Source organism: Antechinus flavipes, chromosome 5, assembly GCF_016432865.1.
Source record: "Antechinus flavipes isolate AdamAnt ecotype Samford, QLD, Australia chromosome 5, AdamAnt_v2, whole genome shotgun sequence".
NCBI lineage: Eukaryota > Metazoa > Chordata > Mammalia > Dasyuromorphia > Dasyuridae > Antechinus > Antechinus flavipes.
In genome coordinates, this window is record NC_067402.1 from 88845252 (window position 1) to 88861837 (window position 16586).

The 16586-nt window shown below is 33.0% G+C and overlaps 1 protein-coding gene across 1 annotated transcript in view; it reads left to right on the plus strand.

The window, feature by feature from the left end:
* XRCC2 (X-ray repair cross complementing 2) overlaps window positions 1-16586 on the plus strand; it is a 39285-nt gene that overhangs the window by 14792 nt on the left and 7907 nt on the right. The window contains exon 2 of the mRNA XM_051963188.1: window positions 8496-8577. Within this exon, the coding sequence (XP_051819148.1) occupies window positions 8496-8577 (82 nt within the window). The remainder of the gene's footprint in view (window positions 1-8495; window positions 8578-16586) is intronic.

Genomic DNA, 16586 nt, shown 5'->3' on the forward strand with positions numbered 1-16586 from the left:
AGAAAGAAAGAAAGAAAGAAAGAAACACTCTAAGATCTGGTCCAACTCCTTATTTCACAGAAGAGAAAACTGAAACCCAGAGACAATATGACTTGTCCAAGGACCTGTAGTGGCTATGGTTCATATCTCACTTTTTTTAGGTGCTCTTGTGTCTTTAATATTTAGCAGTTAACTGTGCCCAATACATTATAGGAGTAATGTACATAGTTTTTTTAAAAATATATATACCTTGTATAAACCTGAAGGGATAAGTCAGAAAAAACTAATGAATACAATTTATTTTTAATTGTCAGCTCAGATATTGCTCTCAGAAAATATTATACTTCTGATTATTAAAATTCACTGTTGATAATTACTTCTTTTTTTTACTACCTAGAAACTAGCTTTATGGAAAGCTTCATATTATTTTTTCCTTCCTCTAGTAGCTTGCAAATTACTAACTATATATAAAATGTTTAACAATTTTCTATCTTTTCATCTTTTTTTATTATTAAAGCTTTTTATTTTCAAAACATATGCATGGATAATTTTTCAACATTGACCTTTGCAAAACTTTGTGTTCCAAATTTTTTTCCCTTCCCTCCACTTTCTCCCTACATGGCAAGTAATCCAGTATAGTGTAACAATTTTCTATTTGGGTCTTTTAAATGAATCCATTTTATTAGAAGTTGATTTTTTAAAAGGGATTTTTCAAACTAAAAAAAAAAAGTGTTGCGTTTTTTTGAAATACCAATGAAAATTTCTATTAGAAAATTTTGCAGCTTTAAGTTATCTCAGTTTTATAAACTGATACATATGTTACTTTTATTTTTTCCTTTTCTAGGGTATGATATGAACATTTAAAAATATTAAATGTTCCATGAACTGTCCTCAGAGTATATGCATAGAAACAATGTAGTTTAGCAGAGTAGTCAGAGAGTATTGATTGACTTTTCCATCTTATTTAGACAAAAGCTGTTTTGAACAGATGGTCCTAATTCAGTACCCTGAAGGCAAATATTCTTTAAAGCAGCAAAGGAAACCTAAATTCAGATGTATAGATCATGCCTTAAAAGGTAGGGAACTATTATTAGAGCAGCCAAAAGTTAGTCAGCTCTCATTAACCATTGCCTACATTTACTTCCTAATTTATTGCCACTCCACTTAGCCTTCCCCTATTAAAAGGCTCAGAGAACTTGAACTTCTTTCTATAACAAAATCCCTAAGCTATGATCTTTCCCCTTATCCCATTTACCAAATATCTTCAGTTATCCCATTTCCAACATCCAGTACCTCAGTCTTAATAATGTCTATTTTTTCTAATTCTACCAGTTACATACTTTTTTTTTTCTTTTCTGCCTTCTCTTCAATTATTTCATGAGACTTTCTCAACTTTTATAAAAGTAGCAACTTCCCTTTGGTCATTTCCATACATAACTCCTATAAGATCATTCTTCAATTTTAAAATGTCCTTTCATTAATGTGATGCAAATTTTAACTATATGTTTGTTTATTGTTTTGGGGATAGTCTAGGTTTGAATCTTCTTTCATACACATTACAACTAGATGAATCTAGAAAGTCCATTAATCTCTCTAAACATCAGTCTTTAAGTTATTTTATTTACTTTGTTAAGTATTTAAGTAAAATATTAAAAATAAAGTAACAGAAGTATATAGCAATCTATATTCAGAGTTCATCAGTACTGTCTCTAGAGAAGAATAGCATTTTTTATCATGGGTTTTTTGCAATTGGCTTAGATGATTGTCTTAATCAGAATACTAAATCTTGATCATCATTACCATAATGCTGTAACTATGCACAGCAAACCTCAGTTTTCTTATCTATAAAGTGGGAATCATAATTCCCACTTTTCTTCACAGGATCATTTCAAGGAACAAATATGAGGTAACTATATAAAGAACTTTGAAAATCTTAATGCATTATCTGAGCTGTGACTTACAGTTCAGCTCATTCTTGTATCTTTTGAAAGAGTTCAATTAGAATGGGTGCTGGAACAAGTTATTTATTCGCTTATTTTTTAACTGTTTTTATTGATATTGTTTTATCATCTAGTTGTCATTTTTCAACCCTTTTCCCAGAAAGTTAACCTTCATAAAAAGAATAAAAAAGAGAAAATTAGTTCAGAAAACTAACCAATACTTCAAATAAGTATTGATATTTATAAACATTATTTCACACCCATAATTACCCTCCTCTGAAAAGAAGAGATTGATCCCCTCTCATATTTCTTCTTTAAATCCATCCAACCTTGCTTATTGTAATTTTTAAATTAAATTAATTAATTAATTTTTTTTTTTGGTGAGGCAATTAGGGTTGAGTCACTTGCCCAAGATCACACAGTAAATATTATGTGTCTGAGGCCGAATTTGAATTCAGGACTTCCTGGCTATGGGACCAGTGCTATAGCCAATACTGTACCGTCTAGGTGCCCCTTATTAATTTGTTTAAACTTTTTTTACTTATGCAAATTAACACAAATGTATTTTCTTTTCTTCCTATCTCCTTACCTGACTCTGCAAAGGGATAAGTTGAGAGTGTCTCTGTCTTTTCTTTCAAAGCATGCTTGTGGTTTAGTATTTCACAACATTCACTTTTGATTATGTATATATGGTTGTTCTTTTCTTTACCTCCTTACCTTCCTATCTGTTAAAAAGGAAGAGCTTTTAACAAATATGCTTGATCAGACAAAACTAATTGCCTCATAGCTCAGTAATATCCCTTTACATTCATGCATCACAATTTGTTTAGTCATTCCCTAATTTGTTTCTAGTTCTTCCCCATTGAAAATGTGCTACTTTTTAAGTATAATGGAGTCTTTCTCTTTGTCACTGCTATCCTTGGGGTATATTCCTAGCAGTGGAATCTCTATCTCAAAGAGTATGAATATTTTATTTACATTCTTTTCATAATTATAAATTGTTTTCCAAAATGATAGTTCACAGCTCCATCCATAGTGTATTAGTTGGCCCATCTTTATAAAAATCTTTCTGATACTAACTCTTACTCTGCCACTTTTCTAGGTATGAGGTAAAAATTCAAAAATTTTAATTTGCCATCTCTCTAATGACATTTACATCTGACTTTTTAATTTCCAAATATTATAACCTTTTCTCAGTACTAATCCTCCTTGATCATCTGTGGTATTTGTCACTATATATCATACTCCCACACCATCTTTCTGGATAGCTCCTTCCTTGGTTTTTGTGATATTGCTTGCTCATAGTTTTCCTGTGTGCTCCTTATTCTCTGTTAGTGGTTCATTGTCCTCTTCTCATACCCAATTTGGGTATTCCTAGATGATCTATTATGGATCTTCCTCTCCCTTCAATCTCTCCTTTGGTGAACCTACCGATTTGCTTGAGTTTGATGCACCTTTTTGCAGATTAATCACAAATCTGTTTATCTAGCCCTCATCTCCAGTCCTACATCTCTAGTTGCCCATAGGACATTTCCACCTAAATGTCTTGCTGAGACTCAAACTCTAAAATTGAATTCATCTTCCCTTCCAACCCCCATCACTCATCTTCACTTCGCAAATTCTGTTTTCTTTAGTTCATCCTAGAAACCCAAGAGAAATTTTTAAAATCAACTTTAACTCTTTCCTTTCCTTAAAACTCTACAAATTAGCAATTTGATTTTCACAATTTCTCTCATAGCCTTTCTTTCTTCATACTGTTTAGTTCAGGTCCTTCTCATTTCTTCCCTTTCCAGGCCATCTTTCTCACAGCTGCCAAAATTATCTTCTTGAGGCATAAGTCTGACCATGTCAGCCTTACGCCCAAAATCTTCTATGACTCTCTATTGATTCTTATATTAAACCTTTCCCCCTTCTCTTGGCATTTATATCCTGATATAATTTGTCTCCAACCTACTTTTCAAATTTTACTTCATATTATTTCCCTTCATGTTATATAATATATATATGTATATATATTTCCTGAAAATCATTATTCTATCTCCTAACTTCATACATTTGCACAAACTGTTCTACACCTGCCTGAAACACATTTTGTTTTGTGCCTTTCACAGTCTGTCTCTTGCTGAAAAACTCACTTAGGTGCTGCTCTCCCTCATCTCTCCTCATCCTCTTCCAGCTTAAAAAAAAAATTCCTCTCCCCAAATAAATTTTCCTAGAGCTCTTTGACTGGATTTCTCCTTTGCTCTTATCATGCCCTACCTGATATTGTATTTCTTTATGTCTTATCCCTCTTACAGTACAATACAATACAATACAGTTCACAGGGGGCAACTGTATAATGTTTTATCATTGTTTCCCTTATAAGCAGGTATGTTAACACAAGTTCCATAGTAAGTATTTTGAGAACTCATTTCACTAAAGTAGCTCACAGATTAAGTTTCTGTAACTCAAAGGAGTTTCTTGAGGCATATAGAAATTAAATGACTCAATTAAGATCACATATCTAGTCTGAGGAAGTGTCCAGGCCAGCTATAACTCTTGGCTCCATTCTTGATTTTCTGGACTTTACCATCTTCTTCCTCTTGCCCTTCTTTCTCTTTTCCCATGCCATATCTTACCCCTTACCCCTATTTTTCAGCTCTGTTCTGTTTAGAATGTCAGCTGCTTGAGGAGAAGGACTGTCTTTTTAGTATTATATTTGTATTCCCAGAGTTTAACATAGTTCCTAGCACTAGTACTTAATGAATACTTGTTGGCTTGCTTTCCTAATCTATTCCATACTCCTACACCTAGCTGCCAGTGTTCTCTTCCCCCCCCCCCAAACTGTCTTGTATTCATTTTGTATATATTCTCTATATATTTAGACATATGTGGTGTCATGTCTTTTAGAATGTAAGATCCTTGAGGGCAAGGAATGTTTCAATTTTGTCTTTGTTCCCCCAACACTTAACACAGTGACATGTAGTAACTGATTAATAAATCTTTGTTGACTGATTAATAGTAATAATATTACTATCAATTATTACTACTAAATAAATAATATTTATAGAGAACTTTAAGAGTTGTAAAGTGCTTTATATATCCAATTTGAATATCTAAACAAACCTGAGGGAGGTATATATGGGGTGATATTCTAAATTATTAATATTTGATAAATGAATGCCTTAAATTTATTTTTATCCCTGGTAGCAAAAATTGCCTATAGTAAAGGCTAAGTTCCTATTAACTGTGATATTGTATTTCATTAAAAAAAATTTCTACTGTAATAAATTATTTACTTTTATAGACATTTATTTATTGTCTATTTTGTGCAAAAAATATTCTCAAATTTCATTGCTGAGATTTAAAGAATTTCTTTAGCCAGACAGATCTGAAAATAATGGATCCTTTTATTTGGCCTAAAAACTAAAAGGCCAATCGATTTAACTGGAGAAAACCAGGAGGTCAAGAAACAGAAATTAAAAAGGGGAAGATATTAAGACAATCCCCTTACACTAGGACTGTTTGGTGAATTCCTCACTACCCTGATAAACCAGAGCTTTCCAAGCTGGACTGAGGGGATCTAACAGAAAGAGTTACAGCTGTGAATACTGGAGAGGAACTTTGGACATGATAGGCTAAAGGCCATGGCAGAAAGAAGGAATCATAGGCCAGTTTCAATGGTCTTGTGACTGAGAGATCCATCTGCACCCAAAGAGAGTACTTTGGGAACTGAATGTGAATCACAACATAGTATTTTTATTCTTTTTGTTGTTGTTTGCTTGCATTTTGTTTTCTTTCTCATTTTTTCCTTTTGTGATCTGATTTTTCTTGTGTAACATAATAACATAAATTGAAATACTTGCCATCTAGGTGAGAGAGTTGGGGAAAGGGAGAGAAAAATTTATAACACAAGATTTTGCAGGGGTGAATGTTGAAAATTACCCAAGCATATGTTTTGAAAAGAAAAGGCTTTAATCAAAACAAAAAAGAAGGAAGGAAGGAAGGTAGGCAGGGAAAGGGGGGGGGGGGGTGGAGAGAGAAAGAGAAAAAGAGAGGGAGGGAGGGAGGTGATTTAGATGAAGACCCATGCTCCATCCAGAGCACCTCTTAGCTCAGCTGAGAATAAGTAGCAGTTCATTTTTTGTTTTGTTTTTTTTTGGAGGGAGAGAAAAGAAGTCCCCTCACCTCCACCCCATCCTCTCTGATTGGTTTCTCATTTCTGAAGTCCTGTTAGGAAAGTCCTGATCATTCAGGAGAGTATACATTTCTACAGTGATATTGTCCAAGTTTCTAGATATAAGGATTCCAGCTAAGAGGCAAGTCACAAGGGAGGAGAGGATACCGAGCAAAAGGAATCAACATAGGGGGAAGAGGGAATAAAATTTTTCTATGCTACAGGTTAACTTTAACCTGTTTCAGAATTTTTCTAAACTAATCTGACCACAAAACACTTCTAGGCTTGAAACAGATTGAGAGAACCTGTACTTGCTGATTAGGGAGTTCCTGGACCAGCAGATGAAATACTTCTTGGAAAGTTTGGAGCAAAATAAAAGAAAATAAGCTTATTTTCACATAGAAAAACAAATCTTATAGTACTAGGATACTTTCACCTCAAGGAAGGTGTTATCCTTTAGCATCCTGAACTTATAGATCTTCAGATGGCTGTTCAGATGGGAACTTAACTGTTCCCAGGTCAGGTGTATAACATCTCTTGGTCTAAGAGAAAATCTAAAGCTCTGTGATCCTTCCTTTCTTGCAGCTTCTTTTATCAGGGTATCTAGGCTACCAACTCAGTTTATCTATACATAAGATTCATTCATTTACCAATGTAAAATTGTTGCCTCATCTTTTAGAAGTATTTTTTATAGTTTTAGTTTGTTGCCAGGACCATACCTGAGGGTTTTCCAGCATGTTAGAACCTTTTAGAACAATTGTACATGTGGGAAAAAAAATAGTATAGCAAAAGTAACATGGAAGAAGGAAGAAGGGCCTACTGCTAAGGAGAATCTCTGTATACTAGGAGAGCCCTTTAAATGTGACACCTCAAGACAAAGCCTCCTTTACTGTATTTAAAAAAAAAAAGAAAGAAAGAAAGAAAGAAAGAAAAAGAAAAGAAAAAAGAAAGAAAAATCAGAATAAAAGGGAAAAAAACAGGAGAAAGAAAAAAGCAAACAACAAAAACAGGTGAAAATAGAATGCTTTGATCCATACTACATCTTCACAGTTCTCTTTCTGGATGTAGATAGCATTTTCCATCTCAAATTCTATTGGAATTGTCTTAAATCACTGTATTACTGAGAAGAGCTAAGTCTATCTTAATTGATCATCAATTATATACAATGTTCTGGTTCTGCTTACTTCGCTCAGCATCAATTCACATAGATTTTCAAGCTTTTCTGAAATCAGCCTGCTCATCAGTTCTTATAGAACAATAACAATTCATCTTATTCCTTTACCATAACTTATTCAGCCATTCCCCATTTGATGGGCATCCACTGTAATTTCCAGTTCCTTGTCACTACAAAAAGACCTTCTTTGAATATTTTTATACATGTTGAGTCTTTTCCTTTTTTTATAATCTCTTTGGGATACAGACCCAGTAAAGAACACTATTAGATCAAGGGATGGATAAGTAGAGTTTTATAGCCCCTTTGGGCATAGGAGAATAAGGTTGATTTTGTTTTTTTTTTTTTGGTTTTTTGGTTTGTTTTTTTTTTTTGCCACATAAATCCCTTGTTACTGCACTCCATGTTACTATACAATAATGATGAGATTGATGAATTTGTTTTCTGAAGATAATTTTTAAAGAGGTTTCTAAAAATGTTTTGAATGATAGAAGAATTATTGTAACAAGTATATAACCTCTCAAGCTAAGTACTTTGAAGTAGAGTACTCATTTAGGTTAATAAATACTAATGTGATTTTTAAAATCTCCTTTAATACTCTGTGTATGTATACAGTCACCTACAGAATATTAAATTATCTAATTTTCTTAAATGGTTCACCTATCTGTGATTTTACTGGTGAGTCCTTACTTTTATAATACAAATTGCAACCCCTACAGTAGAATTGTTGGGTTTCCTCTATCCTTAAAAAAAAAATAATCACATTGTGCCTAATCTTCTGGATAGGGAGTCTCCCAGGCTTGGCCAGGCTGGTCCTGGAAAAAAGAGATAAGAGAATCCATCACCAGATTTATACTCAGAAACTTTTCAACTTTACTCTGTTCCATAATGAGACCTCATAATAAAACTTTATTAGAGTTATAAAATGTTTCACACCTTTAAATATGCATCTGCTTCATGGCCAAACTAATGGTTAGATTCCTCTTAATTGTCTGAAATGTAGAAGTTCATAATCTTTTTCTCCCTCCTGGTGGTCAGTTTTTATTATTAATGTTTTGGCATGACAAACAATCTCCTAAATTACCTTACCATTTTACCTTGTTTTATACTTTTAGTATCTATAGCATTTTGTCCCAGTCCAAAGTGTAAAAAAGGGATTGCTAACAGTCATTCAGTACTCATAAATGTAGTTATTTAATGGTCATTATTTATAGCTAATGAGCTTTTTTTCTCACTTTTTTTTTGAAAGCTACTTGCTCGACTTGAAGGTAGAAGTTCCCTGAAAGATATAGAACCATTTTTGTTTGCTGATGAAGGCTCTCCTATCCATGGTAAAAAAACAATAATTTTTAAATTGTGGGGGGAGGTAGATATTTTTGAAAATGTATCCCTTATGTTATTTTTGTACTTTCATTTATGAAGATGTCAAAAGTTATAAATTTTAAAGCACATAAATATCTAGCAAGTAGCAGGTTGGAAGATAAAAAGGAAAGACTAAGATAATGATAATAGGCTAAATTCTTTATTATAACCAATACTTAGCCCAATTTAGCACTTACTACAGTGTATCAAACATAGAATACATTTAAATTAGTATTTTTTGCCTGACTTTTTATTATAGTTTAGTAATCTGTTTTTCCAGTTTTTGTGGATAGATAATGTTAATTTTATTTTTTTCTGGGGCATACTTTTCATTTAATAATTTTGATTGTATTTGATATTTGATTTGTATTTTGATAAATTGCTACTTTGACATTTAATAAATGTCATATACTTTACTATATCATATACATATACATATAATTTACTAATATCACCCCTTCCCCAAACCAACTTTTCCTTTGGAATGGGGGAGGTAAAATATCTCGGTAACTCATCATTTGTAAATAAACTGTGATCTAATGGAGGAAACATTACCATTTACTATTTCCTATTCCAGGAAAACTTTGTAAGAAATACCTTTGCTTAGGTTGCATATTTGTATTAATTTAGTTTAAAAGACTTATTTGCCCTCAGAATTTGTCCCCGTAGTCCTCTCTCTGGATCCAAATGTCTCTGCTCCATCACAAATCAAACTGTGTGAATAGATAAGATAAAATACATACAGTATCTAGGAGTCTTTTATTTGGGAATTTTATGTATTTGTAGGAAAAATCAAGATCTAGACTGCCTTCCTTTTGAATTCCTGCATAAAAATTCAATTCAAATACTGTCTCTTTCATGAAACTGATTCTATCCAGTCATCTCTTATACCACTGTGCTTACATTTTGCTTACAAAGTATTTTGTATTATACTTGACTGTATGTCATATTCTTAGCCATAATGATGTATGAACCAAAGTAATGCATTTACCTTAGAGGAAAGCTAGTAAAAATTTCCACATGGAGTTTATTTGCTTGTTTCATAGATTGTCATAACCAAAGAATTCATTACCAAGTGGCCAGTTTACTGGTGTTGAGTTCCTACTTAATAAGTAGGAACTCAAATTATTCTTGTTTTAGAGATTATTCTAACAGACTTGAATAGCTGACTTCCCAGATGATCTAATGAAACAATTGAAACCTCTTCTTAGTGAAAGAAATGATCAAAAAAAAGTGGAAACAAGCCCCAAAAGTACAGCATTTTGGGACTATTTAATGTATTGGAAAACAATTTTGTGGAGTTCACCAGACATTGAGAAAATTAACATATAATATTTCAATACAATATCCTAGATCATCAAGAAAAGATGAGATTCTATCTTAATGAGGAAACAAATTGTGTAATGCATTTTAGGAAGATTTCTATCACAGAATTTATTTATATTTTGGTGATTGTTTTTTATTTTTCAAAATACATGCAAAGATAATATTCAACATTTACTCTTGCAAAACCCTATGCTCCAAATTTTTCTTCTTCCCTACTTCCCCTTCCCTAGACAGCAAACAATGCAATATAAGTCAAACATGCAATTCTTTCTAAACATTTCCATATAAGTCATAACTGCACAAGAAAAATTCAATCAAAGGGGGAAAATGAGAAAGAAAAAAAGCAAGAAAACAACAACAGCAAAAGGTGAAAATCCTGTGTTATGATCCACATTCAGTCCCCATGGTCCTCTCTCTGGATGCAGATGGCTCTCTTCATCACAAGTATTTTGAAATTGGCCTGAATCACCTCATTATTGAAAAGAGCCAAGTCCATCACAGTTGATTATCATGACACAGTCTTGTTGCTGTGTACAATGTTCTTTTGGTTCTATTCACTTCGCTTTGTTTTAGGTCATCTAAATCTCTCCAGACTTTCCTAAAATCAGCCTGCTGATTGTTTATTATAGGACAATAATATTCTATAACATTTATATGTCCCATAACTTATTCAGCCATTCCCCAAATGATCTGCATCCACTCAGGTTTCCAGTTTCTAGCCTCTACAAAAAGGGATGCTACAAACATTTTTGCACATGTGGGTACTTTTTCTTTTTTTAATGATTTCTTTGGGATACAGATCCAGTAGGGTCATTGCTGGATCAAAAGGTTTGCAGTTTGATAGCCCTTTGGGCATAGTTCCATATTACCCTCCAGAAGCAGTTCACAATTCCACCAATAATATTTTGGTGTCCCAGCTTTTTCATATCCCTCTCCAACATTTATCATTATCTTTCTCTGTCGAATTTAGAACTAAAAGGAATCCTGGAAGCGAGCTGGTCTAAACCCCTTTATTTCTCAAAGGTAATTTTTAAGGGGGACAGAGTTTAATTATCTAGAAAGTTAATTCCATATTAATATTTTTTTAAGGCATGCTTTACTAGCTCCTTGTGCATCAGGGTATATTCAAAAAGTACAGAAACAGTATGAATAAAAACATAGTTGGTTTTTATGCTATTGATTTGGTGCTAATTATAAATAATGTATATACCTTTATACATACTAGTGTGGGGAAAAAAAATCAACAGGAATTTAAAACATACTCTCCGCCTGTTAAAATTCTATCCCTATTTTAAGATCAAGCCAGTTGGTAAGTGTTGGCTAGCTTTATGCTTCCACTTATTTTATGCATTTAAAAACATTCTAAAGGGGGGTTCATGACCTCTCCCAATTTGACAGTCTCAGTGTGATAAGCATATTACACATGAATAAATAGCATCTGAATCATATTGAATAAATGAAAATCATTTGTTTAAATAGTTGCTAGTAGTTACTTGGAGAAAAGGAAGAAATATTGTCCAGATGCTAGTAAGGAAATGTCAATAACTCTTACCTTTGAGAAGAATTATGAAATAGCAGGGCATTGTGCTAGGAAATAAATGCCAAGTTTGGATAAGATGCTTCTACAATCATGAAGCATTATAGTCTAATAAGGGAGTATAACGTGTAGTCAAGTATAATACAAAATGCCATATAAGTGAGTATATAAGAGAGCAGCAAACCAAGTACTTTATAAGATCTGTTATTTTAGGGTTCTTATTGTTGTTTATCCCTCATTCTCAAAGAGGACCATGACATCAGGGAGGTGATGCTATGACACACAAGTGAATTGGATTGAAGTGAGGAAGAGCTGTGCAGTCACCTGCCTCACTTTCCCTCCAGAGCCATCTGGGGCCAGTGGAAAGATGTAGATCAGGACGATGGAGAGGGCTCTGGGTGTAGTGGGAGAATTTGACCTTTTTTAAGCTGAGGTTTTTGGCTGAGGCTACACCCATTCACTGATTAAGGATAGGTAGCAATTGAGGCAAAAAATGGCCTCTTTTACCTGGTCAGAAAAAAATATATATACATAAATAAATCTGGGAGGGGAATACTCCCAGGGTTTCTGGCCAAAACAGATTTCCATTCACTGTATCTGGACCCAAACTCTGATCCATTAGGGCTTGGCCTGGGACCTTTTGCTGGCCAATCAATGAGATTCAGAGTGGCTTTGGTTTAAGGCTTGGTTCTTAAGAAAGAAATCTAGTCAGTAAACCTGTGTTGAGGTGAGAGACAATGAGAGAGGAAATGTCACAACATATTTAGAGAGGATATAAGGAAAGGCTTCTTCAAAGAACTAGCACTTTAATTAAATTTTAAAGGAGGTATACAGGGGAGGAGGGCAAGTAAAAGTATTGGAGAAAAAGGATGATCCGTAGTCTAGTTTTGGCTGAAGTGCAGATGTCATGGACAGATGTAATTTAAAAAAATAGAAAAGTAAACTGGGTGAAACAAGGATGCCCATTATCGCCACTATTATTCAACAACTAGAAATGTTGGCTTTAGCAACAAAAAAAGAAACAGACATTAAAGGAATTAGAATAGGCAATGAGGAAATAAAACTATCACTCTTTGCAGATGATACGATGATATACTTAGAGAATCCTAAAAAATCATCTAAAAAAACCTACTAAAAACAATTCACAGCTTTAGCAAAGTTGCAGGGTTTCAAGTAAACTCACACAAATCACCAGAATTTCTATATATTACTGGCAAAGCCCATTAGCAAGAGATAGAAAAAGAAATTCCAACTGAATGCCTATCAGTTGGAGAATGGCTGAATAAGTTATGGAATGTGAATGTTATGTAATATTATTCTTCTATGAGAACAATCAGGAGGATAAATTCAGAGAGATCTGGAGAGACTTACGGGAACTGATGCTAAGTAAGGAAAACCAGGAGATTGTTGTACACAACAACAATAAGATTATACGAAGATCCATTCTAATGGATGTGGCTCTTTTCAACAATGAGATGATTCAATCCAGTTCTAATGATCTTGTGATGATGAGAGCCATCTACACCCAGAGAGAGGACTGTGGGAACTGATGGTGGATCACAACATAGCATTTTCACTCTTTTTGTTGTGGTTTGGTTGAATTTAATTTTTTCTCATTTTTAAAAAAATTTTTTGATCTGATTTTTCTTGTGCAGCAAGATGATTGTATAAATATGTTTGCCTATATTGGATTTAACATATATTTTTACCATGTTTAACACATATTGGATTACATGCCATCTAGGGGATGGGGAAATGGGGAAAAAATTGAAACATAAGGTTTTTCAAGGGTCAGTGTTGAAAAATTATCCTTTGCCTATGTTTTGAAAACAAAAAACTTCAATAAAAAAATCCATTTAAAATTACTGGAGACAAAATAAAATACTTGAGGGTCTACCTACCAAGACAAACCCAAGCACTATATGAACAAAACTACAAAACACTTCTCACACAAATAAAATCAGATTTTAATAATTGGAAATATATATATATACATATATATGATATAGATAGATATGATAAATGATATCACAAGGCTGTGTTTAATAAATGCCAAATGACTGACACAACTTTAGGAGTTCAAAAGAGTGATGATTTCTATGTAAGGAGAGGAAATAAGATTTAAGCTAGCTCTATTCATGCATAACTATTGAAAAGTATTATGTTAATGAAAGTCAAAATGGACAACATTGATTACATTAAATTAAAAAGGTTTTGCACAAACAAAACCAACAGAAACAAAATTAAAAAGGAAGTACAAAGTTGGGGAAAAATCTTTACAGCCAATGTTTCTGATAAAAGTCTCATTTCTAAAATATATGAAGAACTGTGCGAAATGTATGAGATTACAAAGTCATTCCTCAATTGATAAATGATCCAAGGATATGAACACAATTTTCAGATGACAAAATTAAAGCCATTTATAGTTATATGAAAAAATGCTCTAAATCACTATTGATTAGAGAAATGCAAATTAAGTCAATTCTGAACTATTACCTTACACCTCTCAGACTGGCTAAGATGACAGGAAAAGATGATAAACATTGGAAAGGATGTGGGAAAACTGGAACCATAATGCATTGTTAATGGAGTTGTGAACTTATCCAACCATTCTGGAGAGCAATTTGGAACTATTAGTTTCCCAAAAGGGCTAGAAAACTGTGCATACCCTTTAATTTACCAGTGTCACTTCAGGGTCTGTATACCAGGGAAATCATAAAGGAGGAAAAAGGACCCACATGTGCAAAAATGTTTGTAGCTGCTCTTTTTATGGTGACAAAGGATTGGAAAAAGAATGGATGCCCATTACTTGGGAAATGGTTGAACAAATTGTGATGTATGAAGTTAATAGATTATTGTTTTTTCAAAAATGATGAACAAGCTGATTTTTAGAAAAGCCTGGAAAGATTTACATGATCTAAAGCTGAGTAAAACAAGCAGAATCAGGAATACATTGTACACAATAACAGCAAGAATATGCAATTATCATCTATGAAAGACTTATTTCTTCTCAGTGGTTTAGTGATCCAAAGCAATCCCAATAGACTTGGGACAGAAAATGCCATCTGCATCTAGGAGACTGAGTATAAATCAACACATGCTCTGTTCACTTCTTTTTTATATCTCTCCCATGGTTTTTCCCTTTTACTCTGTTTTCTTCCAACATGATCCATTAAGCAATGTGTATTAAAAATAAATAAATTTACTACAAAAAAAAAAAAAGGTAAACTGGTATCCTATTGTAGGTAACTTTAGATGCCAAAATAGGTGTTTGAACTACAAAGATATCTGATCAATAGATAATAGATTTTACCAAGACCAAATCACAAAAATGTGATTTTTTTGAACTTAGAAAAATAATAAATTTCTTTAAAAGTTCCCCATTTAAAGCAAAATATGTGTATAAGTATATGAAGTAATGGATTATCTAAATATAAGAAATGTGATTTTTTTAAAAATTAAGAGCAGACATTTTCTAATAATGCTTTTCATATGGAAATGTTAACATTCTGATTCTTTATGTTTTGTTCTGTATATAAATATTTTATCTTTTTAATTTTCTCGAAACTCTTACAAGGAATTATTTTGATTTGATATATTGTTATTCAAAGGATTATAATCTTGATAATTATTTCTCTTACATTTCTGTATTTTTTAAATTGAACTGAAAGATGTGAGATGTTATAAATATTAAAGCTAAACAGCAAAAATCAGTCATTAATTTCATCATCGTGATGTTTAATTTTATTTGCACTTAAGATCTGACTTTTTTAATATAAATGTTTCCTTGATGAGGGAGGGTTTTTATTTAGTTGGAGTGGTGCTCTCATTTGTGTGCGTTTCTCTCATCCATACATATTGCAACTCCTGCTTCTTCTCTGTCTGCAGACTTCCATTTAGAACATAGTCAGTATGCTGTATGCTAGATTCTTTCCTCTTCTTCTTTTAGCATCTCAAAAATACCATTGTAGCAGTCAGGTTGTCCATCTTTTCATCTTTTTCTCACTACATAATCAAATCGTCTTCCTTTTCTGGTGATATATGTCCTTGACACATAGCTAGCAGCTCAGGTTGGATGTGAACTCAAGACCTCCTGACTCTGGAGGCACTGTTTTATCTATAGCATCACAGAGTTGCCCCTGAGTTTATAATCTATAAAGGAAAACAGTATGCCCATAAGGACAGGGCCAGTTTTGTGGTTTTATTGCTATGAGGAAATATAATTGATTCTGTTTTTAGTAAAATTGGACATACAAGCTAATGGATTATGATAAGATATTAAAATTGCAACATTTTATCTTATGTTTTGGATAAGAAATTAGTCTCCTTCATTTTGCAAATAGCATATTCATTTCCACCTTAGTATTTTTGTGGTACCACCTGCCCAGATTGTTTTCCTCTATAGCCACTCACTCCATCCAAATTATGCTAGTCTTTCAAGGTCCAGCTACTCTCCATGTTTTGCTTAAAATTTACTTCTCCAGGTTTATTTGATAATATTCTTCTACATGCATTCTGTGTTCCAGGAAAATCCTCCTGAATTCATCATACCATACCTTATCTTTGTGTAAGTCATCAGTCCTACCTGAAATGTATACCCTCCTCATTTTCTGCCTTTCAGAATCCTCACCTTCCTTCAATGCTCAGCTTAAGTTCTTTTTCGGTGAAGCCATCCCCGACCCACCTCTCTGTGGAAAGTAGAGAAAATCCCTCATTTTTATTTTTGCATTCCTAGGACTTTGCACTTGGGATTTGATTACATTCAGTATAGCTGTTTATTGAAAACTGTTGTGTTCTTTTTTATACTTTGATCTTTTTTTATGTATATCAGGATTATCTCCTCAGCTAGATTAATAAAATGCTTCAGGTCATGAACCCATACCTTTATGTATCCTCCATAGAGCCTAGCCTTAATTTTATATGAATACTAGGCAAGTTAATTTAATTGAAAAGAAGTACTATAGTTGCAAAAAATTTTTGAAAATATTATGTTGAAGATAATGGTTAGCAGTTTTGAAAATCCAAAAAAGGAGGTATGTAGACTCTCCTCATTTTTTAAAACTCTCAATTCATGTGTTACCTATATATGTGAATGGCCTAGTAAGGACAGTTTTT